Source organism: Crassostrea angulata, chromosome 2 (genome assembly GCF_025612915.1).
Source record: "Crassostrea angulata isolate pt1a10 chromosome 2, ASM2561291v2, whole genome shotgun sequence".
NCBI classification, from domain to species: Eukaryota; Metazoa; Mollusca; class Bivalvia; order Ostreida; family Ostreidae; genus Magallana; species Magallana angulata.
The window spans coordinates 68,041,648-68,068,234 of record NC_069112.1 but is presented as its reverse complement, the minus strand read 5'-3'; the positions used below and the strand labels follow the sequence as shown (position 1 = coordinate 68,068,234).

The window sequence follows — 26,587 nt, the reverse complement described above, 5'->3', positions numbered from 1 at the left end:
ATGTAATGTCAACGCGTGCACGCACGGGTTCAATTCTAGTGATTAATAACTAAATATGAACAAGCAAATGAAGACTACATCATCTGGTTATACTTATTGTAATATAACGGGAAAATGGGTTTTTGGAATTATTTGCATCTTACTTTAAACCGATTCCAATGGATTTAATGGAATGTTTGCCTTATTTTTAATTCCTTTAACACTAAACTCTAAAATAATAAGATAATGTGTTTTTGTTGCTTTTATCACACAATCTTAGTGTTGAGTAATAAGCCATGTTTACATGTATTTGAAATTATGGTTTTAATTACATTTTTTTACATAATGTATCTGATAAATAATTAAAAAAAAAAAATTTATAATATTTTCAAGTTGATCATTGCTCAATCTCTCTCTCTCTCTCTCTCTCTCTCTCTCTCTCTCTCTCTCTCTCTCTGGCACACTTTAAAATGATTTTTAGCCGGGCGTATTGCTCAAAGAGCAATAGCCGGCTATTGTCAGCCTGTTCAAGGCGGAAGCTGACCGCAACACCGCCATACGCACTTAAAAGAGTGCATGTTAACTCAGTACTAATCATTGCTGCTTAGTTGAATTGTATTTAAAATTCTACCCTGTTTAATATAGTAAAGAAAATGAAAACAAAGAAGCATGTTTGTATAGACTTTTTTTTTCATTTGAAATGTATGGAAGATTTGAATATTACTGCTCCACATGCACACTCTGTATAGTACGTATTTCAATGTTCATGCGCATACAGAAATAGTACCAGAAGTAAATGAATTTTCATTTAAATTCATGTACACATATGAGATGTAATTTTGAATTTCAAAATTTCAAATGTACAAAAGTGATATAAATAACACTTATGATTAATATAGACATGCTTACGTTTCGAATAAAAAAATCATGTACAATGCGTAGTAATATCAAAACGTAAACAAGATAGCGTGGGTTTGAGAAAGCGAAAGTGTCCAGAGAAGATTTTGAGCAGATTTTCATCATTAGAAGGAATTCAGTAAACAACAACTGCGTAAAAAGATCAAGAATTAGAGAGAAGTTGACATGGTAAATATTGCTTTTCTTATTTATGGAGCTAATCTAAGTTTTGAGCTATAAAAGATACATAACATGTAGTACCTCGGCAGGCACAGGCAATGTTTACAAGATTGATATACATTTTTACTTTGCGCGTAAAAATGATTAAGTTTTTCTAAGATTATTTTTGATAGTTTATTAAACATCCACGACATACATGTTTGTAGAAAGAAGATGTTTCAATACTGGCCTAGTCATTTTTCAATGGTTACAAATTAAGGTCACGTGATCCCCACTAGAGCTTTAAGATGTACCCTCTATATATAGAACGGTGTTTTCCAACAAATTTCTTTACTTGATCGGCTATCGTCGCATCATTTTGCACAGACTATTACAGTATTTGTATTAATTTTCCTTATCTATCAGTTATTAGAAACCTTGATTATTGATTAATAGGTTTGACTAAGGTCATACGAGTACATTTTTTTTTAGATAATTCATTATATGGAGAAATGATTAAGAAATTAACTTGTATGATAAATGATCCTTAAGACAGCGGAAATCTGACAAAGATAGGAATTGAAATCTTGGAGAAAACACAATTTTGAAACTTGGAGATAATTAAAAATTGAAACTTGGAGGGAAATTGAAAAAACTTGGAGAAATTGAAAATTGGAAACTTGGAGATCATGAATTGTCTTGTATCTGTTACATGTATGCATGTAAATCTTGGAGGGAAGACATATGTTATTGAAACTTGGAGAAAATAGAAATTGAAACATGGAGAGAAATTGAAAAACCTGAAGATATTGAAACTTTGGAAACTTGGTGATCATAATTGTCTTTGAAAAAAAAGAATATTACGTGAGATATTGAAGCTTGAACTTTCCATATATTTATGATATAAAATATGGTGGATTTTAAAGTATTGTGCAATGCTGACTATCATCAAGGTGATGAATTTTTGTTTAGCGATTTGTCTAGGGGAAGGCAGTGTGTTGCTAATTGTGTTGTATTTCTACTGACAGCATTTGAAGAGAACTATTCTTTTCTTGAATGGTCAAAGGACATATTACACAAAATTTTACATCTTGGGGATTATTTATACTTAAAAATTAGAAATGTTTTGTCTGAAACATCAGGTTTCTTACATCCTTCATCGATTCCTTGTCACATGAAATTTGACAATGTGTTTGTTCATTTTCAATTGAAATCAACAATTAGTGGATCAATTTCCTCAGATTTTACAGGCAACTGGCCATTATTGTCATTAGAGATTGCATTTGCAACCCTGTGCAGTGGAACTGCTTCCAAGTTGATGATATTCATATGTGTTGGTACAGCAATTGGAATTGTATTCCATGATTCAAAATATTATTTTTTTGATCCTCATGCACGAGACAAGTTTGGTTTACCTTCAGAGTCTGGAAAAAGTATTCTGAGTGTTCTTGAAAATTTATCTGAGGTTTGTGTTTACCTACGGAAGTTTGCATCTTCTCTGACTGCTTTAAAACCCCAAGAAATTCAGTATGATTTGCATCATATTGTGTTTAACAAACCCAAAAAAATTTACTGCAAAAGCCATAGTGCAACTAATATTATAACAGTTCCCTACAAGGTGAACTGCATAAATTCAGTAAAGGTCAATGGTGGTCAAAGGAAAAGAAAGGCATCTATTGAAGAAAATGTGTACATGTGCAAAGGAAAGCAAGCAAAATCAACAGAATTTGATCAAAATAGATTAAGATCAACAGAATGTTTGTCCGAGACTGAACATACAACTCCAAATAATGGAGTGTCATATATAGATAATTGTATTGAAAATCAAACTGTTCGATCCTCTACTCACTTCTCTGTAGATAATGTCTTTGTAAGGGATCACATACAATCTTCAGAACAGTTCACTTTAGATAGAAATGAAAATTTTCAAACCTCTGTTTGTCAAAATGTGTCAGACCAGCCAACAAATTCAACTGAATCTCAGACTCAGTCTCTGCAGGACATTGATTGTATTTACAAGACATTTCAATCAAAAATAGCAGATGGTCCTCTGTATGTTTGTACTTGTTGCACACAAACATTTTTCCGCCACTCTGTAAGCATGACCTCATTGGTCAGATTCAAACATCAGCATTTGATGAATGTTTGTTTGTCAAATATTAAGAGTGTAAACAACAATGAATGGATTTGTAAAACATGTTTACTTGCCATTCAACAAGGTAAAATTCCTGCATGCAGTACTGCAAATAATATGAAATTTCCCATTATTCCAGAGCAGTTGGATATTACTCATCTAGAGGAAAGACTTATTTCACCAAGACTTGCATTTATGCAACTTAGAGAGCTTCCAAGAGGTGGCCAATTAAATTTAAAGGGTAATGTTGTTAATGTACCAGCAGATGTCAATGCAACAGTAAAACAACTACCAAGAATGTTGGATGACACAGAAACAATACCAGTAAAATTAAAACGAAAACTGTCATATAAACACAGTGTTGCATTTGAGAAAATTAGACCAAACAAAGTGCTTGAAGCTGCAAAGTGGTTAGTTGAACATAGTGATTTATTCAAAAATGAAGGCATAGAAATAAACAATTCTTGGTTTGAGGATGCAAGCAGGTGTATACAAAGTGAAGAAGTTGAAGATAATCAAAACTTAGTAAATGATGCCCCTGAGACACAGAATTTGTTGCAATCTAAGGATGCAAATCAGTCCTCTGATGACTGGACTGAAGAAGATAATTTTCATGACCGACCAACAGGCAATACTGACACTGTTTTACAAGCAATGGATTTTAGGGAATATAACCAAATATTGTCTTTAGCACCTGGTGAAAATCAAACACCCCTTGGTCTATTTCAAGATGTGTATTCTGAGTATTTAGCTTTCCCAACTATATATTGTGGACAAGCTAGACCAGACAATTCGTTAAGATCTATACCAGTACATTATAGCAATATTTGTAAATGGGAATTACGAAATGTTGATAGAAGGGCTGCGATGTCTATACCAAATATTTTCTATAAACTAAAACGACTTCAAATTAAACAAATTCGTGACAAAGTGACTCTAGCAGTAAGAAAATGTAAAACCAAAGGGAAAAAAATGACTGTTTCTGAAGTGCTATCTCCTAACTTTGTCGACAATTTGGTAAAACAAGATGATGGATTTAGAGTACTGAGGAACTTAAGGGGATCACCACCTTATTGGGAGCAAACAAAGAAAGATGTATTTGCTATGATCAGGCAATTAGGAACACCAACTTGGTTTTGCTCCTTTTCAGCTGCAGAAACAAAGTGGCCACCCCTACTGAAATGTTTAAACAAATTGGTCAAGCAAAAGTCTCTAACTGATGAGGAAGTCAGTGCATTGACATGGGAAGAAAAATGCATTTTGATAAAATCTGACCCAGTAACCTGTGCAAGGTATTTTGAACATAGATTCCAAACATTTCTGGTCAATGTGATGAAAAGCAAAATGAATCCAATTGGAGAAATTGTTGATTTTTTTTACCGAGTAGAATTTCAGCAAAGAGGATCTCCACATGTGCACATGTTAATTTGGATAAAAGATGCACCTGAATACAATGGAACAAATCATGAAGAAGTGGCAAAATTCATTGATAAACATGTTACATGCAAAAAAGATGATGAAATATACAATTTAGTTAATTACCAAACTCATAGACATGCTAGAACCTGTAGGAAGAAAGGAAAAGCCATATGTAGATTCAATTTCCCCCTTCCTCCCATGCCTAATACAGTTGTTCTGGATCCCATTCTTGATGAAGAAGAAAAAGCCCTTGGAATTCAGAATTTTCATAAAATTGCCAAAATGTTATCTGATATGAAATCAAATGATACACAGGAATTTGTCATTTTTGATGACTTTCTATGCAAACTAGACATGAATTTGGCATCTTACTTGCAGGCAATACGGTCAACACTGTCTGTCTCCAAAATTTTCTTAAAGCGTACTGTGGAAGAAGTGCGCATTAACAGCTATAACAAAACTTTATTGAAGTGCTGGGAGGCAAACATGGACATACAGTTCATACTTGATCCATATGCTTGTGTTTCATATATAGTGTCATATATCTCAAAAGGTCAAAGGGGTTTATCAAACATATTATCTGAAGCATGCAAAGAAGCCAAACAAAAAGACAGTGATATAAGACAGCAAGTAAGAAGAATTGGTAATCAATTTCTTAGCCATGTGGAAATAGGTGCGCAGGAAGCTGCATACCTGGTTCTTCAAATGCCTTTGAGGAAATCTTCCAGAGAAGTGGTTTTCATTGACACAAATGAATTAAACAATAGAACAGTCTTACTAAAACCATATTCCAGTTTAAAAGATATGCCAGAATCCTCAACTAATGTGGAATCAGATAATGCTTTAAAACGCTACAAGAGACGACCAAAACAGATGAGCAAATACTGTTATGCAGATTTTGTTACTTGGTTTGATACATCTCTAGAAAAGTGTAAGAAGCAAGTTGAAAATTGCGAAGGAGAATTGTTGGAGGAAGATTATTCACATGACCTAGAAGATGATATTTTAGCTTCAGCTGAATCAAATGAAGATACAGACAGTTTTTCTCATAATGAGCAGACATTGTTTGAATTTAGAGATGGAACCATTATGAAGAAGCGCAAAAAGCAGAAGGTATTGAGATACCATACCATTGCACTAAATGTTGATAGGGAAGGTCATTATAGGCAGTTATTGATGTTATTTACAAAATGGAGAAAAGAGGAAACAGATCTCTTACATGGCTGTCATACATATGAAGAAAGTTTTACGAAGGTTAAGGATGAAGTGGAGGGAGTTAAAGCTCGATATATGAAGATATCATGTGAAATTGGAGAGGACATGTTGCATGATGTAGATGATATGGATGACTATCAAAGGAATGTTGTCTTGCCTGAAAATGAACATCAAGAAACAATTGATTCTGCTCAGGGTTCTACATTGTCTGATAATTTTGGTTGTTTTGACCCTGGAACAGAAAGTCATTGCACAGGCACAGTATCAAACAATGAATATGATATTGGTCAGGATTTTGGAATAGCACGTAAGCGATTTGAGAATGAATCGTTACCAATGAATGAAATGTCAGATAATAATTACAGGTCATTAGTACAGAGTCTGAATGAAAAACAGAAGCTATTTTTTTACAATGTTTTAAACCATTTCAAAACAAATGAAACGCCCTTGTATACATTTCTTACTGGTGGAGCAGGTGTAGGAAAAAGTGTTCTTTTGCGATCTCTTTACCAAGCTCTTATTAAGTACTTCAATCATAAAGTAGGTGAAAACCCAGATAACCTGAAAGTACTTCTTTGTGCACCTACTGGCAAGGCAGCTCATAACATAGGAGGAAATACAATACATTCTGCATTTGGTATACCAGTTGGAAGAGGATTTGCATTCAAGCCCCTAGATATGCACCAGCTTGATTCTATGAGATGCAGGTTCTTTCATTTGAAAATTGTATTCATAGATGAAATATCAATGGTGGGGAAAAGAATGTTTAATTTCATAAACTTAAGGTTACAAGAGATAAAAGGGTGTTGCAAACCATTTGGTGGTGTAAGTGTGATAGTATTTGGAGACTTGTATCAGTTAAAACCTGTAATGGATTCCTGGATATTTACTATACCTCGTGTAGGCATTGAATCTATTGGTGCTAATTTGTGGCAAGACCATTTCACCATTTTTGAATTAGAGGAAATAATGCGTCAAAAAGATGACAAATCATTTGCCCAACTTCTGAATAGGCTACGGGAAGGAAACCATATGATTCCACAGGACATACAGATTCTGCAGTCAAGACTGCTCAATGCACCAAATGCTATTCATCCACCAGACTTAGATTTGATACCTCATTTATTTACCACCCGTGCAGAGTGTGATTTGCATAACTTCCATCTATTAACAAAACTGCCTGAATCTATGAAGGCAGTTGTACACTCAATTGACAGTGTTTCAGGAGATGTTCCATGTTCATTAAAAGAAAAAATATTGAACAAAGTGCCAGATGATGCAGGGAAAACAATGGGACTTCAAAAAAATCTCCATCTTGCCATTGGACCCCCATATGAATTGTGCTTAAATGTAAGTGTAGAAGATGGCTTAACAAATGGGGCATCCTGTTCAATAAAAATGTTCGACTATCGTGTAGATTCATCGCATCATCGTGTCAGTATTGTTTGGGTTGAGTTTGAAAACTCCTCATCTGGCTGCCAATGGCGACAAAAATATTCCAGTTTATATACAACAAATATTCCCCATAGCTGGACACCAATATTAGAGGTTACAAGATGTTTTAACATTCAGCATTACAAAACTTATAATGTTGTTAGACGACAGTTTCCCCTACAGATGTCTGCAGCAAAGACTATACATAAGGCACAAGGGTCTACTATGAATAGTGCAGTTTTACATTTTGGAAGCAGGAAAAATGACCATATCCATTATGTTGGTTTAAGTCGTATCAAAAACCTGTCCAACCTCTTTATCAAGGAATTAAACTCCAAAAAGATAAGTATTTGTTCAGATGTCCGAGAGGAAATGAACCGTATGACAACAACATCACCACTGCAACTCAGGTTACCAGATCTGAGTAAACTGAACAATAATTGTGCACTTGTATGTTTTCATAACTGTCGCTCTTTGAGAAAACATATTGATGATCTTCGTACAGACATTTATTTGAAGCATGTGGATATTCTAGCTTTATGTGAAACTAGAGTATTTGAATCAGACCTAGATCTCAACATTGAAGGACTCTCTTTGTTTTGTGCTGATCAACAACAAAGCAAACATGGAATGGCATTGTACTACAAACCAAATATCGTTCAGAACCAATTAATTGCAACCTCAATTAGTGGTATAGAACTACTTATTACAATCTTGGATGTTGCAAATATTTGTTTTATTTATTGTCCTCCAAAATCAGCTACCGATCAGAATTTTGCAAATGTCATGCAATATTTACAGTCAATCATAAATATAACTAAACCAACCATTATAATGGGAGACTTTAATCAAAATGCATTACAAAATTGTTCAGTTTTAAACTTCCTTCAGCACAATTACTCATTTCATCAAATTTTGAAATCTCCAACAACTGATTATGATTCTTGTTTAGATCATATTTACATAAATTTCCCCCAAGATCGTCTTTGTCTATCTGGAACATTAGAATCATACTATTCTGATCATAAACCAATATATTTATCAGTGATATCAGAAACATCTTAAAACATGATAACTTTTCAGCTTGTGACAGGTCTAAATTCATCTTGTTGTGCCTGCCAATACAAATGTATTACACCAAACAATATATTCATTCAATTCTCTTAATCTGCTGTACATTAATATTCAATAAACTAATTAACATATCACTGTTTCAGGCTACAACTATCTCTCTGTCAGATCTGATGGCGCAAAAGGGTCAAATCCCTTACACTAAGAGTGTTAAAGCCAAAGTGATCGACACCGATCCGGAACATTCCTACACCAATGAGAGAAATGAGTCACGTATTCTGAAAAACTGTGTCATAGCTGATGAGGGAAAAGCAGTTCTGTGCGTTGTGTATGACCAGACAAAATTCCCAAGATTCAAGGAGGGGAGCTCAGTTATCTTGAGAAATGTGATTAAGAAGCCTGACGGGGTTGCTGTCACTAGCAACACAAAGGTATTCCCCTGTGCAGAAGTTAGTGTTCCTGAGCACATTGTGAACCAAGCTAAAAATCTTCTGCACCCCCCACCTGCCCCAACAAAGACGGTGAGCGAAGCTTTGAATTCGCCGCCTAAAGAGAGAGTTTCAATAAAGGGGACAATCACCCAGGTAAGACACAAACTTTACAAATTTAATTTGACATTCTGTAATTAATATTTATCAAAAAATTGTTAATGGAGTGATTTAATTTAATTAGTATATGTCTGATATATATGCCATCGTCTAAGTTTATGTATTTTTTTATAAATCATCTCTTCCTCATTATAATAACAACTATTATCTCTTATCTTACCTATATTTTCCTATATTTTAGGAAGAAGCAACAAGACAAGTTTTCGTAAGGGAGGAAAGAGTTAATGTAAAGAACATTTACATAGAGGATGCAACAAGCAAGTGCAAAGTTGCATTGTGGCGCAGCTTTGCTGAAAAAGACATAAGACCAGGAGATTATGTCCATATCACAGATGTTGTGATCAACACCTTCCGCAATGAAGTGTCCTTGACAACAACTTCAAAAACCAAAATTACAGTAAGTAGTTATACTTACCACTTTCTTACTTGCTAAGAGTGCCAACTTCATATACAAACAAAAAAGGAGTTGCATACTACATGTAGTATATAAGTGTAACAAAGATGTCATGAATTGACAATGTATTTCTCAATATTCCTGATTATGCAAGAACTGGGGTAAAGAACTGAAAAAATAACCGTGATCTTATGTTTTTAGAAGACGGATTGTCCTCCAGAAGTGAAAGTCAAGCAGGCTGTCTCTGGCTGTGTTGATGGGGAAAATATGACATTCCTGTTGGAAGATGATACCATTCTAACCATGCCATTGGAATTGGTAGAAGTTGCCCTACCAAATGTTGAGAAAGAGGAAATTGAAAGTTATGTAATCAGCCGCTGCAATCCGATGCTGTCTATTAGATGCACCTCAAAGGGAAGCAGTGTCATAAGCATTGAGTTTTTGTGAACATTAATGTAATGTTCTTTGAACACTTAATAATCTTAAAGGAATTCTAGAAATAATCTCCGCCATGTTTAATGTCTCCATTAAAAGATGTTTACTTTTATCATAAACATTTGCTTGAAAATAATTTGGAAATTTTCTGCTGTCCAGAAACATTTTTAGATGTGAACTGATCAATTGCATGTTGAGTAGTTGTATTGTTTTGTAGGAGTGTGGATGTTCTTGTGAATTTTGTTTTTTTTGTTATGCTTGTCTGCATATTTCTTATCAAATTGTAACATTTTTTAAAGCAAGTTCTGCTTTTTTGTATATATTTCATCTAAATACTTTGTTTGTTTACATATGGATTGTTCTACACAGAGAGTCTAGAAATCTTAACATACGGCTATGTTTCAAGGTGATTTTGCCTTGTTTCTTATCTGGCATAGAGACTCTGCATATACCAGGTTATGTCCTGCTACCTAATTTCACTTATTGTATAGCCATTATTGCAAATATCATTTATATAAATTTCTCAGAATAATATCATTACACAGTCCTGTATGTTCATACATTTCGTTAAAAAAAAAACAGGTTGTGAATAACAACATACAATGTCCTTTGAAAATATATCATACAATATAATTCTTTACCTTTCAATTATTCCTATATTTCATTGCCCTATTACATTTTCATTTACCTGACTATAATCCTAAAATATGTGTCATACCAATTGTAACATATATTTTGCATAGAACATATGAAAGTTGACATCATAAGTATTATTGAAACCTGATATTTTTCAGAAAGTGCCAAAAAATGCCATATTTTACAATTGTTTACCTCTTACATATTTTTATATTTCATTGCTCAATTACTTTTTCAATTATGCTTCCTAAAATCCCAAAATATGTGTCATACTAATTGTGTAGTGCCGACAAATGCCATGACCTTTTCATCAATTGTGTGCTTGTCTGAAATAGCATTGATGCATTTCTCTCTGTGGACAAGTTATCTTCTAAAATATGTTACAGTTTTTTTTAAATTGTTCAATTCTCCTACATGTTTAACATAAACATGTTAATTGTACAAATATTGTAACATTTTTCTACCTTTAGATTTATTGTTGTTTTGATAATGTAGTACACATATGTAATGTTGGGTTTTTGTTTAGTTTACCAAACCTTTACTTGTAATGTTTACATTACATGTATTTCTATTTCTTAAAAGATTGTGTGCTTATTTCATGCCAATTTTAATATTCATAAGTACATATGAAAATAGGATGGCCAATCATATATCCTAATTACACCCAATCATTTACTCTAATTTTCCCTATATAGTGCCAAAAACAGTGCTGCCAAATAGAACTCATATCTTGCCATGAAAATAGCACATATTTTTGTTTTATATTTCCTACTGTCCTTAAAAGATGTCTTAATGTGTTCAGCTAGTCTTGTATATATGACTTTTGTTACCTATGTTTTGATTGTTAAAATCTGATAATACTCACTTTCAATTGCAATGTCTTCAAACTTTCAAAGACCATCATGCTCACGCATAAAATGTTCATTTACATTGTCTGACCATATATTGCCCCATCAGAAATGTCTGATGTGTTATTTTTCTTTTCATCTTCAAAATCAATTTTACTTGTTTATTTTATTTCCTTGGGCATATTATTTGATTAGTGCACACTTGACATTAAAAACCATATAGAATTATATTTGCTTGAAAAGGTCCATAATCTACAAACAGTTTTGCTTACGATATCTACCTTGCACAAACAATATCAACTGCTTAAACACATATGATATTTGAATCGTGCTTTTCAAAACAAACCAATCACCAGTACACTGTTTAAAAACTTTAATTATTTTAACATCATAGTAAGTACGTAAGATCAACTATGATGAACAATTTCAAACATAGGCTTAGTTGTTGATTGTTCTAGTTTTATGACTATAACAAAAAGTTATTCATATCTAGATTTACTCTTTAGATAGCAGTGTCTAATCTGTAGGTAGTACTTATTAGGATGTGTTGTATAGTTACTAGAAAATTTTTTACCTTCTAGAATAGAATATACCCCTGCTCAGAAAAAGATGCTTCTATTTACCATTTTACCCATGTGTCTGACTGACTGTAACAAATTTTAATAACATTTCCCTCTGCAACTATTATTCTAAAATGCTTGACAATCAATCACTGTGTTTGTTTAGGTATGCTAAATGTAGGGATGAATTTTTGTACAAATATTGTGTCTATTTTCTGTTAAATTATTACTGTTTCTATGTTAGATATACATTTTAAACATATTTTCACAACCACTCATTAATTGTGTTTCAAACTTTCACACTCTTTTCGTCCAGTCCTGCTAGAAGGAGGGTTTCTTATCTAAATAAAGAAACTTTGGCTCATTCTGTTTCTTTATCTCATAGCGGGGGTATTGTTACTGAGCATTGGCTAGCAGATACATGTGATTTCTTTCTGTTTCACATTTTATGCATGTGTTCTTCTCCATACAATTTTGTTGTGTATGAAATATCATTTGTTTTAAAAAAAACCTTCCACTGCTCCTTTAACTGTTATTATTATTCATTGATATTGCATTTAATATATCGCTAATCTGTTTGTTTATCCTATTGGTGAAAAATTACTTTACATCTACATAGTTACTAGATTCTGTCTCACCAAAGACAGCGTTCTTTGTTTTACAAAAGTAATAATTTCTTGGTTTATTCATACTTTATCTATAGTTCATCTTTGTTAAATATGTGACTTATCAAACGTTAATAAATCTCTATCACAAACAGATACTTGTTTTGATTTACTGAGTTTATTTGAGGGTTAAGTACCTGTAATCTAACAATCTCAAAAGTCCAATGCATGATTAATTTATTAAAAGTACTCTGTAGACAAATGAATACTTGTAAAATGACACAAAATGCCCCTACCATGCAAAATAAATAAACAACTTAATTCAAAATAAATAAACATCTTAATTCAGATTTCCTAAAATCCAAGGAAATATACCGGGTATGTTCATTTTCTGCAGACTTGGAGTTGCACTGATATCTACAGCTATGGGTAAAGCTCAAAATATTATAAAAAATAATGGAAATAACGCATCAAAATGAGAAAATACTAACAAACCAATAACAATTTAGATGATTATAGTTTCAATATAAATGTAATTCTATATTTTTTATAAATTAAAACGCACAAAACCCTGCATCTTAGCCCGGCTTTCAGTACTTTCAGTACTTTGATTTTTCTCGTTGCAGAGTACGAAGTCTAGAGGGTCCAATTTATTATATAACTGCATGTTAAGCGGTATGATTAGAGAGAGAAAAAGAGAGAGAGGTGGATGATAGATGTTGGAAGAGCGAAATAGAGAGAAAAGTGAGGGGGAAGAGAAAACGTTAATATTTGTTATTCTGTTCTACATCATATTCAAAATTACACTTCAAAACAATAAGGTCCTCATTTTTTTAGTACTTTTGAGAAACACTTAACAAAACCGTTGATTTTTTTTATTAACGGTAAATATATAGCATTTCCTTTAAAGTATCAATATATATCTGCATTTTTGTAATATTGTTGACAGCTGCTTCCAACCTTGCTTTGCATAAGCCTGCAACACAATCATCAACGTTTACATGGCCAGAAGGTGGACTGAACTACTCTGCCAATCTGACAGTTGATGGCAACAACGGTACAGACCATGCCGTAGAGAAGTGTGCCAGCACAGCGGGTGGAGAAAAAACACCGTGGTGGCTGGTGGATCTGAAGGCTGTGTATTCCATCAGATCTGTCAGAATATTCAATAGAGGAATGGACGAGTGGGGACAAGGTAAGGGTACACAGAAACATTGTTCAACGAACTATCGGTATAGTCTACAAAGTAACGTCATAGTAAAACGACGTAAAATAGTGAAGTACAGCTTTGATTACATCAGTGAAAATAACAGAAAAACCTTTTATCTTTTACATTTTTATTTTCAACAAGAAGAAATACTGTATATATAAGGAAAAAAGCAATCTATGCAGGTTTTCGAATTATTAGTTAGCAGTTTCACATTAATATATGTTTTTAGTTTTAAATAGATGTGTCAGACCGGCTGCGGAATGTTACCGTCATTGTAGGGCTGACAGAATCTGATGTGAACACTCCTTGTGGTTTCGTTGCTGGTTCCGGTACTCTGTCACAGCTGGTCGTCATCGACTGTCCGACATTACCACAGGGGAGATTCGTAAAAATCTCCATAATCACTGAGTATCTCACTCTTTGTGAAGTGGAAGTGTTTGGATACTCTGTCTAAGTATTATTGCTAATGTCGAAACGATTCTCTTTTCCGACCAAATAATTATGTATGTGTTGAGGTGAGGTTTTCAATAGCCGAATGTTCAGTTTTACATCTATATTAAAACTTTCTATTTAATGATTGCTTTAATTGTTTTTAATTTATAAAACTGCAAGCAGTTTATATACAAATGAAAAGCGTTATAAACTATTTTATCACGAGTATAGTATACCATCCGTGTTATAAGCCTTTGCTTTTTCAAACGAATGGTGTTTTATCAAATACTTCCGGGCCGACACAGGATAGTTGCAGGTCTTCAGCTCCCGGTCTTAAATAAATTGAGATGGACTACCAGGGAGCTACAGTGCCAACCAATGAAAAAAATGTGTATTTATTGCCCACAAAAATCTGCAATAGTTTTGGACTGATTACTCTTATTTATACGCAAATTCTGTGAAAACAACGAATATCATTTAATTTTGCATGCAGTTTACTACTGATACCGTCTTTTACTTGCCTCAGACTTTCTTCAAAGGACCTATACCGACCTCGGAAAATAAAGAATGTTAAATTTTCAGCGAGATCGAGAGTCACCATTGTAACATCTATACAAACTGCACCACATCTCTTTACAGGGCTGGTAATGGTGGTTTAAAAGAGACGATATCAGTAGTAAATTGCATGGCAAATTTACTGGTAATAATTGTGTTCACAGAATCATTCCAATACTAGCGCACGTTTACGTTCGCATTAAGTATACAGTTTTTTCAGTGAGTGGCACTGTAGTTCCCAGGTTGTCCATCCGATTTTTTTTCAGACCGGAAGCTTCAGACCTGCAGCTAGACACAGCCCCTCCCATCAACGCTTCAGTGACCTATTTCCGAAGATTTGCTAGTACTTTCAACATGGTTATATCGACTACTAAAAATTGATATAAAATGGATTTTATCAAAGATTAAAGTTACAAATAAGATAAAAAAAATATAACTGTGTAGTTTATAAAATTGCAAATTACGTTAGCTATCAAAAAGTTCATCCTGACAACGTGATTAAAACAGAACGCTTTTGTTGTGTTCATATACAAGAACATTCCGAAATACGGTTTCTTAAGACTTTTATTCCACCACAAGTATCTCAATGTTTTCAACTTCGCATCATTAGGCTAGTGTTTGTTTTAAAATAACATCAACAATTGTTTCTCGTTCGAGTCAATTCAAACTACCTAGCATTTGCTAGTATGTCAACAACTTAATTATTTAAGTATTCTGATCAGTATTTCCATTAAATGAAATGATAAAGCTATTAGAAAAATTATTTAGAGATAAAAAAAAATTAAGTTTATTTCAGTGAATTTTTACAGAAAAAGTTAGATTAACTCCGAAATAAAACCTAATTTGTATTGCACAACGTCACTTTTCTGCCTCAAGACAGATTGTCAATGACTTATTCCTGAATTCGGTAAAAAGCTACCATAAAATAAAATGATAATAAGTGCATAATCAACTCAAATATTACACCAAGTTACACATTTCCTCAATTTCCTTGAAGCTGAACACTGCTCGTAAATATGCACTGTGCGCCGTATTTCTCTCTCACCACTGTTATCCCTACAACCCCTATATAAGCTGCAGGCCTATTCGCAGTTTAAAGTGTTTCGCTATAGAGGTCTCACCTGTGCGGACATACATTTTGCCTCGCCTTGTTACTCGATCGCAATAAAAATATAAAGCTTTATGCACTTTTTTCATGCCAAGAGAATACTTTCATCAAATAAACTGGTCAAAATATAGTAACAAACTGAATATGCACATAAACTAAGAACTAAATGCACAAAATCCAAAGACCACGAAAGGAATACTATACGTCGGCGATGAGTTTTCAGTCGGAAATCGGGTGAACCAAAATCGAAGGGTTCACATACCAGGTACCTGTGTGGCTGTGACAATTTACGAGCGGTGTTCAGCTTTAAGACAATATTAGGGTTCTGGGCAATACATGCATTCAGCAAACATTATGTAGAAAACTAGCATATACTGCAAACATACATGTGTTCGACCTATTTATGACAAATTGACCGTAGATTAAAGTATTAATCTTCAAACACAATATCATGTAATATAACTATTAAATGCACGTTAACAATACGAATTTCTGTTATATAAGGACAACAATCTTTTCTCTAATTATAAAGTTTATTCCCCCTTTCTTAGGAAAACGATGGAAAATATACAAAAAAGGATGAACTTTAAATTGGTTAATAACCAAAAGGGTTTACGTAAATTGGTCGCCAAGCAAAGATCTGGAAATTTCACTATTTTTAACAAACACTTGGTTGGTGTAGAAAAACAAGAAGGTTAAGGTTAAGTTGCTACTAAACAAACCTACACGGGAATGGTTGTTTTAGAGCTCTCCAAACTATTCATGTATCAATTTCAAGAAACAGTTTGGTGACAAGGCGACATTGCTGATGACGGACACCGACTCCTTGTTTTACAAGTTTCAAACGGAAGATTTGTATCAAGACATGGTTCGAAATAAAGAGTTATTTGATGCATCCAACTACCCAAAGAACCATATTATTTACAGGGAGACAAACAGAAACGTACTTGAGAAAATGAAAGACAAAACCGGAGGTGTGTATTAATTTGAATCACGTGGAATATTGATTGTTTCTGTATACTTTTAACGATTGAACTAATACTTTCTTCATGATTATGTATTCAGGGTATCCCGTAAAAGATACAAAAATGAAAAAATGGTATAAAAAATTTAAATATGTAAAGTACATATTTCCGCGATTACGGGGAATATCATGAAGTATTTACAAAAATAACGTAAACACAAAGCTGTATTGATTAATTTCTAAAACAAATTGTTTTTCATGTCTCACTTAATTCTAAGTTATATGTATGATATTTAAAAGCATTTACTTCTAAAAGCCTTTGTTCAACCACCGAAAATGTATAATGACTTGACTTTAATAGAAACAACACAACTTACTGTTTATTTATCGAATATTCCTTTTACCATTTATTGCTTACTCACAAAGGGCAGTGAAGCTTAACAAATTAAAAGCGTCATTGTTTTGAGCTACAAGTAACAAGGAATAATAATACTAAAATATTAATTGTCCTTAACTTCTTTATACTGATGTTATTCTGCTTGCATTAAATCTCTATGAGTTCACAGAATTTGACATATGACAACTGGTGTGATTTTAAAGCTTTTTCTCAATATGTTTAAATTGTGTGTCATATAATTGTCGTACAAAAAAATTAAAAACGAACCAACAGAAATCATGAAAATTATTTTGACTACCACATACATTTTGCCTTTGTTTCAGTACTGCCAAAATAGTCTTGAAGAAAACAATTAAGGAAATTAGATCGAATGTTCTCTGTTGTGCTTTAGGTTTATTTTTGTATCAGCTTAAACCATAAACAATGCAAAATTATATCAATATCATTTAATTCATATTTTGTGCAGAACAGATTCTACTCATTACAATAAACTTAATAATAATATAAAAGGATTGGACAACTAAGACCATGAGAAAACTACTCTCTTAATGTTTGCTGTAAAGGTCGGTTGGAGTTTAATCGCATGATATTTCAGTATAAGCTATTTATAATAGAAAGTAACTAAATTTTCAAGTAATACTAGTCAAATTAGTTTCGACATAAATAACAGAGTTAGCATCTTATTATGAAATGAAGTTTTTAAAATTTCTAACAGAAACTCAATTTGGCATTGCAGACACTGAATGAAAGTACATTTTAATGAACAGTTATTTCAAGTAATGTTTCTTCGTTTTGTTATAAACTGTATCACTTTGCATTTTATTCACACTATCACCAAATATTATTGACAGTTCTCTTAGCACTTTATTGGGTAAACCAACCGAACAGTCTTCAACGTTTCATACCTATGGAGTTGAGTTGGCAGCAGATGGTAACAGAGGTACAGACCTTCTCTAAGAACAGTATACACACACAGGAGGATACGACACAAAGCCTTGGTGGAGGGTGGATCTACTGACTGTGTATACGATCACATCTGTCAGAATACTCAACAGAGGAATAGACGCAGGAGGAGGTAAGTCTCCATAGTGACGTTATCAGGTAGGCTTACAGAGAAACGACATTGCTAAATCATAATTAAAGGATGGACACGGCATAGTCCTCGTTACTTTGCGGTAAATGTCAAAAACTTATACAAAATTATTGATAAACGAAAAAAAAACCGTTTTATTTGCCATTCTGTTTTTTTTGAATTATTTTTGCAAGTATATTTTTATTGCATTCAAATATTACTTAATTGCAAATGTTTCCGTTGTGTAGTAATTATTTTTCTAAGAATACAACGTGCATATGAGTAATATAATGAATAAATTACATTATCTTTGAATATCATAGTGCTTTAAATGTTTCTGTAAGTTTATCTGTTTTTAATCTTTTAAGATGTGTCAGACCCACCTCGGGACGTTGCCGTCACTGTAGGGCTGACGGACTCTGATGTGAACACTCCTTGTGGTTTCTTTGCTGGTCCCGGTACCGCGTCACAGTTGGTCGTCATCGACTCTCCGACATTACCACAAGGAAGATTCGTAAGATCTCCAAGACAACTGAGACCCTCAGTCTATGTGAAGTTGTCGTGCTTGGATTCTCCGTCTTATTAATATCATAGATAAATTCTTGTCTAATACGATAACGTATTATGCTTAATGTTGGCGCGTTTCAACCCTTTTAGGTTCACTCCTTATAGATGTGAGAGATCATACCAAAACTTACTCTTGGAGTTTCACATTAGACTAAATGTTACATATCTATGACACTACATGCATGCTTTTTATGATCTTTTATATTGAATTTCTCTTATTAAAAATACCAAATCAAACAGGTTGGGTTTTATCATGTTTTATAACCATGGAGTCAATAAAGAACGACCTTTTTTGACTGGTAGGAATAATTGTAGAAGCTTTAATCCTTATACTGATTGTGCACAAACAAGCTTCAACAATTCTTTGTTAAAGAGGTTTATTGGCCTCCTCTGTCATGAGGGTAAGAGGCTACAAAAAGAAAACAAGCCGTCTTACAAATAATTACATAAAACAGACAATTCATAAACAGTTCACAAATTATACAATGGCCAATCCATGATATACATTATGCCAAATTATAAAAAATACACGAAAAGGGGTTTTATGACCTTTAAACAATTTACATTTAATATTTATACTGTACTTATATCGCTTGACCTTTTGACTTGATATAAGCAAAATTGTTACCAAAATAATGTTTCATAAAATATCCTATCCAGATTTTACATGATGTCAACTCCATGTGCGTTTGTGCACTTTTATATGATTTACAACAATTATGCAAAAATAAAGGATTGACAAAGAATGACACTTCGCATATACAATATTTAGATAGTGATTGACATTTTGCATAAGAAATACTTACTCTTTGGGCCTGTATACAGCACAGGGATGGCAATTATGCCTATAAACAAATGCGGGGGTCTTCCCGGATGTACACAACAAACAGAACAGGGACAACGTAAAATTCAAAACACGGACGGATAAATTCCGTATCATTACACTGATGATAGATTCCCAGCAATGTTAGATACTTTATTTGATCAGTACGAAAGCAGTTTTTTTTAAATCAGTACCTTGTAAGCATACTTATATTCATATACTTAGCTCATATAATCTGTCGACTAATTGATACTTATCATCAATATTATTGAGTTCTATAGTCTACATTATTATTAATGGAAAAATCTATGTAAATGAAACACGAAGTTTTAATTAATGTTTCAATATCAACGTTACGTTACATTCCCTGAGTACTATCGAATGAAATGCAGATTGTGATGTCAAAGTTAATTATACCGTCATATTGTATGAAGTACAGACAAATGATCTTCTATACATCTCTGTAGGAAGCCTTAACATACCCGCACGAGGGTGTATCACACGGGTAGTATACACATAAAGTCGGTTATGGCATGTGCGGTTTCAATAAACACGCTGAGAAAAATAAATGCATGTTTCAACTGTTACATTACTGTTACACTACACTTTATATAATTATATAACAATTGATATAAGATTTCTTTTGCATTGTCCTTGACTGCCTTTTTTTACAGGGACACTTGTTGAAATATAAGACACCGCTGGAAAATTAAAATAAATTGCGATATGTATGGGAGTGGCACGTGCAGTCAAATGTGTACTGCATTTGTTAAGCTGCCAGTCCAGTCGTTACTGTGAAAATGACTTGATGATAACTGTTTGCCAGTCGACCATGACATAAAAGTCCAATGACACGTCCATTCGCTTATAAATGTGTAGATCAAATATAGTCAACTAATTGATTTTAAACCAAAAAAGACTAACAACGAAAATATGACATAGATTTTACAATATACGCTTGAAGTCAGGAGTGAACGATTATCTTCAATTTCTATTTTAAAAATTCTTTAATAATATGTTTTTTCATTGTTAAAAATATTAATATTACTGAATTTACTTTATAGTACAAAACTCATTTAGTTTTAAATCGCACAATAATTGTCCTTTTTAAAGGCAGTATATCATGAGTGCTAACTGAATTCTGATTTTTAATACATGAACTGATCTATGGGATGGGGTAGTTTACATACCCATGTTGCACTTTCCCGAAAAAAAAATTCTAAATCTGCTTATGTAATAATATATTTACACTCCACGTGTTTTTTTTTTTTTTTTTTTTTGTTGCTTGTAAAATGTGTTGAAAGCTACGGCAGTTATAACACTGTAATACACAGCGGGTACTCAGAAGTTAAAATAACGAGTTTTATAATGACGACACAAACGTTGAACGCTGTAAACTGCAACGTCGCAAGCGAAAATCAAAAGTCATGCTTGTGGCTGTTACTGTGGCTCTTCCATTAATATGAACTTACCCTTAGGATAAGATAAGAAGTTTAAGCTATAAATCTCATTTGTAGACAAGGCATGACGTTAAAAAAATGTAAATAAAAGCATTAAATCATGAGTTTTTGAAGTATACAGTCTCATAACTTCATTGATGTGTGCATACAAATTTTCATAACGCGCTAACGCGATTTACTTAATTTGTATGCACACAACGGTGCAGTTATGAGATAGTGTACTGAAAAAAAATCATGATTCAATGCTATAGAACCCCCCCCCCCTCCTAAAAGAATAGAAGCTTGCTCTTTCTCGTACAGTTGGGTACAGTGCTGGTCAGTCGGTAGGTACAGTGGTGTCCTGTAGAGTACAGTGCCTCTGTACAGTAGATGTACAGTGAATAAACAGAAGGGTACACTGATTATACGGAAGATGGCAACGATGTCTTACAATTTTCAGAAATACCAGTAGATCTTGAATTCAGAAGTTAATTGAACAGTTAAAAGGGAAATTGATTTTGAATTATGTAGAAATATCAAAAAGAACAAACTAATTTGAACAAATATCACATTCTGTTTATGACGTAGTCATTCTTTGAACTGAATTTGTTGTCGATTCCTTTGTTCAAAGACGGTTATTCTTGAGATACTTTTAATATATATTATTAATTTTGTTAGAAGCTTTTCAAGGAAAGTTCATTGATAGAAATTCATTCAATTTTAATTTATATTTTTGCTGCGAAAAAGATAAACGTAATAGACTGGTGGGACAATTACAGAGTGTAATTGTTTAAGAAGAGCAAAGAAAACAAAAAAAAAATCAGTTCACTGTATACACAAGTCTAAAACAAGCACAGAATGGTTCATCTTCTGATTAGTAAATATTTGAATGAAGTGACATTCACAACAGTACTGCTGTGTGCTGTATCATTGTACGAGGGAGTAACATCTGCGGTTGTTCAAGGTGAGAGGTATCGTGGTCCCATTGTCCAGGTGTTGGAGATCATTGGACAACAGCAGTGTGTCCGGGAATGTAGACACAGACCCAAGCTATGTCGGGGAGTCAACTATCGGAAACAGGAACTGCTGTGTGAACTCGTGTCGGCCATCGACAAAACGGAAACCAATCCTGACTATGTTAGAATTGAACTCAATCAGGTATTGATTTATCTCTTCTGTTTTTGACTGGTCAATAATACGGAAGAAATGCTCATAATACGAAGTATCAATGACAATTTTTTTAAGGTCATACATTTATAATATTGCTTGTTTTATCATACGTCCTTAGGAATTCAAGATTGTTAGAAAAACGGGCTCCTTATTTTTAAGGGGGAATAATAAAGCATTTTTGTAAATTTACAAGATATGAAACAAATATTCTTCAGCAAAATGATTTGGCCAAAAAAGCTGAAACTTTTGTGCAAGAACCCTCAGATAGTTAAAAGGCTATTTTGTTTAAATCATAGCTTTTGAGATACCCATTTTTATTTTTTTATTTTTTGTTTGCATCTTGTAAACTTGTAAGTTATTAGTAATTAGAACGGTAATGAATAAAAGATATAACTATCTTAAAAATAAATAAAGCGAATTTTGCAAAATAAAAAACGAAAAAGGATTTCTCAGGGTTAAAATGCACCGATTAACCAAAATCCCAGGTAGGCTTAGTTACAATACCATTTGAGACCTACATGTACTGTATAGTCCATCACTCGCTAATTGAAGCCAGTAAATGGTGGAATAAATGAATGAAAATTCTTTTTTACTTATGAATATTGACATGGTGTGTTTTATCAACAGCAACATAAGATACATTGTAGAACATCTTTAAATAAAACATAAGCGATTGACAATCGCAAACTTTCTTATTAAAATAATAAAATCAAACCCAACAGATACCCATATATAACATACTTTTATAATCAACTGTGACCGTTTTGTAGACTGTAAATGAATTAGAAATGAACCAGGAATGTCTGGCGTGCTCCTCAGACGATCAGTGTGTGACGCTTTCCAGTAAGAAAGTCCATTGCATTCGAGGTGGGTTAAATGTCGATTATTTTATATAGACAATGCAAGTCTGTTGAGATAATATAAAATAAAAATGATTAAACACTGATCCCTATTTCTTAAAGTGATCGATATATTTGTTTCATTGATATGATTTTTGCTGCAACATAAAGTATCGGCGCATGCATATATTTTATTTCCAGACCAATAAAAAAAAATCCCCATAACGTTAAAAAGAAACATGCATAATCTAGCTTATTACAACAACAAAAAAATAGTCATTTAAGTATCATTGCTTATACAAACATTTGTCGAGGAGTCTCATATTTGCATTAAGTTTCATAACGGAGTAGAAAAATAATATTGTAATGACCACCACCTCCATGCAAGAAATATTTTAAATAGGACTATGAGGCTAACAATTTTTTGGAAAAAAATAATGACCGTAATGAAGTGCATGACCTGATATTAAGGTAGCTCCATGCTCGTAAAATTCTCTGAGGAAAGTTGAAAAACTGAACTGATTTCGACTTAATAGACTTAAATGTCATCAATTGTTAGAAAAAAATATACATGTCATCACACTTTTTGAGATGCCAGATAAACATAAACTAAAGCATATTTTAGCATTAGAAAAATGTAATTTTTTTTGTTAAAAGTAAAATCTTGTAGGCAGAAATCTGTGTTTCTTGTTTAATTTTAATGTCAACTTTATCAGAAAACTAAAATTACAAAAATATTTTAAAATTAATCGTTGGAATAAGAAAAACTATAGCATTTAGACATACACCTGAGAGAAAAGTCAGAAAAAGAGTTATTTCCCCTTTGCATAGATAAAATATATAAAAATTTGGTTATTTAGTTTAAAATTAAGAGCGAAAATATCTTGAACCTACCAATAATTCTAATTACATCCATGTGATTATATTCACATAAAATAAATAAAACTATCCTGCACAATTTTTAAAGAATTCAAAGTTTTACAAAAAAGTGTGACGTCACAGAACACTGGATCTACTTTAAAAAGGGGCATGACTGATAAAAATAATTTCAACATATTTGGTTACTTTTATAACGTTTTATGTGTATAACAATATATGCTTTCATAGATAAACAAAACCAGGGTAGCTAATTTAAAACAACCTGCATCTCCAATCCCCACAGGAGACAGACACTCTCCCTGTGGACATTTAATCCAAAGAATAAGCTCTAAAATCTACCATGTGTTACTCACTTCTCCTGTAAAATCTTTTGAATATTTAACCTTCATTGACAGATTCACCGTCTGGCATTTACATCAAAATCATTTTAAATGTACTGCTTATTACTGATTGTGGTTAGCTAATTAATACTTTAATATTAGCAAGTCTATTTGTTTAATTAGAAATAACAAAAAATGTTGAATTTTTATCATAAAACTTCCTAATTCTTTATATTCAATAATTTATAACTAAATACGAACAAGCAAGGAAGACTCCATTATCTGGTTTTAGTTATATAACGAAAAAAAAGAGGTTTTTTTGTTCAATTTTCGTCGTACTTTTAAGCAATTTCAATACATTTACTGCACAATTGATGTTTTGCGATATGCTATAAAAAAAGTGTGTAAATGAAATTGAATGTTTGCCTTATTATACCCCCCAAACAAAGTTGGGGGGGGGGGGGGGGTATATAGGAATCACCTTGTCCGTCCGTCCGTCTGTCTGTGCAATCGTGTCCGGTCAATATCTTTCTTATGGAGAAACATCGGACGTTCTTACTTCACAAAAAGATTGCTTATGACCTAAGGGTGTGTCATAACCTTGACCTAAGGTCATTCGTGCAAGGTCAAAGTCACTGGCAGAAAAAAATGCAAATTTCGTGTCCGGTCCATATCTTTCTTATTGAGAAACATTGGAGGATCTTATTTCGCACAGATTGCTTATTACATAAGTTTGTGTTGTGACCATGACCTAAGGTCATCTGGGCAAGGTCAAGGTCACTGGCAAAAAAAATGCAAAATTTGTGTCCGGTCCATATCTTCCTTATGGAGAAGCAATGAATGTTCTTACTTCACACAAATATTGCTTATGACGTAAGGGTGTGTCATGACCTTGACCCAAGGTCAATTGAGGAAGTTCAATGTTATTGTTTCAAAAATGCTAAATTTGGTCTGTTCATTTCTTGTATTAATTGAAATATTAGAAGCTAAAATTTGACAAAAAGCTTTTTTCCACTCTTTAAAGACATAGTTTATGAAAATTTGAAGGCATATAATGTTAAAAAACACCTTTACTACCAAGGAATCATCACTACTAAATTCATAATTATGTAGACTAGGAAGCTCACAACCAAAATTGTATATTTCATGTCCAAGGGGGTATGTGTTTTGAATTTGGGGGTGGGGTTGAATGTAAAGTGTTGATCTATGTAACGTTTAAAAATCATCCGCTCTACTCCCACACATCTGAAATATCGTTGACAGCTCTGCTAGGTCTTGCATTGGGCAAACATACGAAACAGTCGTCAACACTTGGAGCCTATGGGGCTGAATATGCAGTGGATGGCAACAGAGGTACAGACATATTCAAAGACATGTGTACACACACAGCTGAAAACGACACCAATCCCTGGTGGAGGGTGGATCTACTGACTGTTTATTCCATCAAATCTGTCAGAATACTCAACAGAGGAATAGACAGTGGTGAAAGTAAGCGTACAAAGTATCAGCACAGCAAAATAGAAATATCATGTATGGATACAATGTGACTTTTCTAGCTTTTCAGTAATGCTCTATCATTTTGACAAAATCATTGAATCTTTAGCGTACATATGTAAACGTTATCATTTAGTTTCTTGTTTTCTTTGCAGGAAGAATTTTATTACGTATCAAGTTTAATTTGTCTCAAATTTGTTCCTTGTAAAGTCATTCATATTTCTTATATAACACGCATAATAATAATATAACTAGAAAATAAATTATTAAAATTTGAAAAATGCATTTCTTGAAATGTTATTTTCTTTTACAATGTTTTTTCACTATTCTAGATTATTCAAACCGGCTTCGAAATGTTTCCGTCACTGTAGGGCTGACTGAATCAGACCTCAACACTCCCTGTGGTGTCTTTGCTGGTCCCGGTACTGCGTCACAGCTGGTCGTCATCGACTGTCCGACGTCACCACAAGGGAGATTCGTAAAGATATCAAAGACAACCTCGGTTCTCACTCTTTGTGAAGTTGACGTGTTCGGTGTATCCGTATAATTATCATAATTATTTATGTTTCAAGGTACACACCTGTTATTGATTTCACTCTATACATGTAACACAATAGAGGTAAAAAAGTCTTTAAAATCAGTTTGTTCTTCTCATGACAAGATGTTCGAAGGAAATATTACTTGCTACTTATCACATCAGCTGACACCAAACAAAAGGCACATGATGCGACACTTTCTCAAAATATCTGACTACAAACCTCAAAACGACGTGTTTCCCGTTTTTTTTGTAAAAGACGTCACACTCCAAAGAAAGCTGATTTCCTGTGTTACAAGAAGTAGTCCCTATGAAAATAATCATCATTGAACAAAATACAGTAAATATCCTTCTCAGAGGAACAACATTTTTTTTTTTAATTGAGTAAA

General features: G+C 33.2%; 2 protein-coding genes and 2 pseudogenes across 3 annotated transcripts; all 4 read left to right on the top strand.

Annotated features, from left to right (window-relative positions):
• The first annotated feature begins 508 nt into the window (after window positions 1-508).
• On the top strand, window positions 509-10,776 carry LOC128173544 (uncharacterized). 2 transcript variants are annotated; one of them, XM_052839251.1, is made up of 4 exons: window positions 509-1,065; window positions 8,455-8,892; window positions 9,098-9,313; window positions 9,512-10,775. In XM_052839251.1, exons 1-4 carry the CDS (start codon window positions 1,063-1,065, stop codon window positions 9,755-9,757), a joined length of 903 nt encoding a protein of 300 aa, XP_052695211.1. In that variant the 5' UTR covers window positions 509-1,062; the 3' UTR covers window positions 9,758-10,775. The 2 variants fall into 2 exon arrangements, with proteins under 2 accessions (XP_052695211.1, XP_052695210.1); XM_052839250.1 differs by lacking the exon at window positions 509-1,065 and having other exon boundaries at window positions 8,365-8,892; window positions 9,512-10,776.
• A 2,334-nt stretch (window positions 10,777-13,110) lies between these two features.
• On the top strand, window positions 13,111-14,077 carry LOC128174774 (fucolectin-3-like). The gene is made up of 3 exons (XM_052840235.1): window positions 13,111-13,138; window positions 13,305-13,589; window positions 13,844-14,077. Exons 1-3 carry the CDS (start codon window positions 13,111-13,113, stop codon window positions 14,056-14,058), a joined length of 528 nt encoding a protein of 175 aa, XP_052696195.1. The 3' UTR covers window positions 14,059-14,077.
• A 28-nt stretch (window positions 14,078-14,105) lies between these two features.
• On the top strand, window positions 14,106-18,804 carry LOC128174773 (fucolectin-like; annotated as a pseudogene).
• Window positions 18,805-21,819: 3,015 nt separating this feature from the next.
• Window positions 21,820-26,145, top strand: LOC128173555 (uncharacterized; annotated as a pseudogene).
• The last annotated feature ends 442 nt before the right edge of the window (window positions 26,146-26,587 follow it).

What these genes read in the sequence shown, in the direction of transcription:
- LOC128173544 (XM_052839250.1), top strand. Translation starts at nt 8,365, where the DNA reads ATGTATTACACCAAACAATATATTCATTCAATTCTCTTAATCTGCTGT. An exon ending in TAAAGGGGACAATCACCCAG is followed by an intron (nt 8,893 to 9,097) that starts GTAAGACACAAA and finishes CCTATATTTTAG; the next exon opens with GAAGAAGCAACAAGACAAGT. An exon ending in CTTCAAAAACCAAAATTACA is followed by an intron (nt 9,314 to 9,511) that starts GTAAGTAGTTAT and finishes TTATGTTTTTAG; the next exon opens with AAGACGGATTGTCCTCCAGA.
- LOC128174774 (XM_052840235.1), top strand. Translation starts at nt 13,111, where the DNA reads ATGTTGGAAGAGCGAAATAGAGAGAAAA. An exon ending in AGAGCGAAATAGAGAGAAAA is followed by an intron (nt 13,139 to 13,304) that starts GTGAGGGGGAAG and finishes TTTCCTTTAAAG; the next exon opens with TATCAATATATATCTGCATT. An exon ending in AATGGACGAGTGGGGACAAG is followed by an intron (nt 13,590 to 13,843) that starts GTAAGGGTACAC and finishes AGTTTTAAATAG; the next exon opens with ATGTGTCAGACCGGCTGCGG.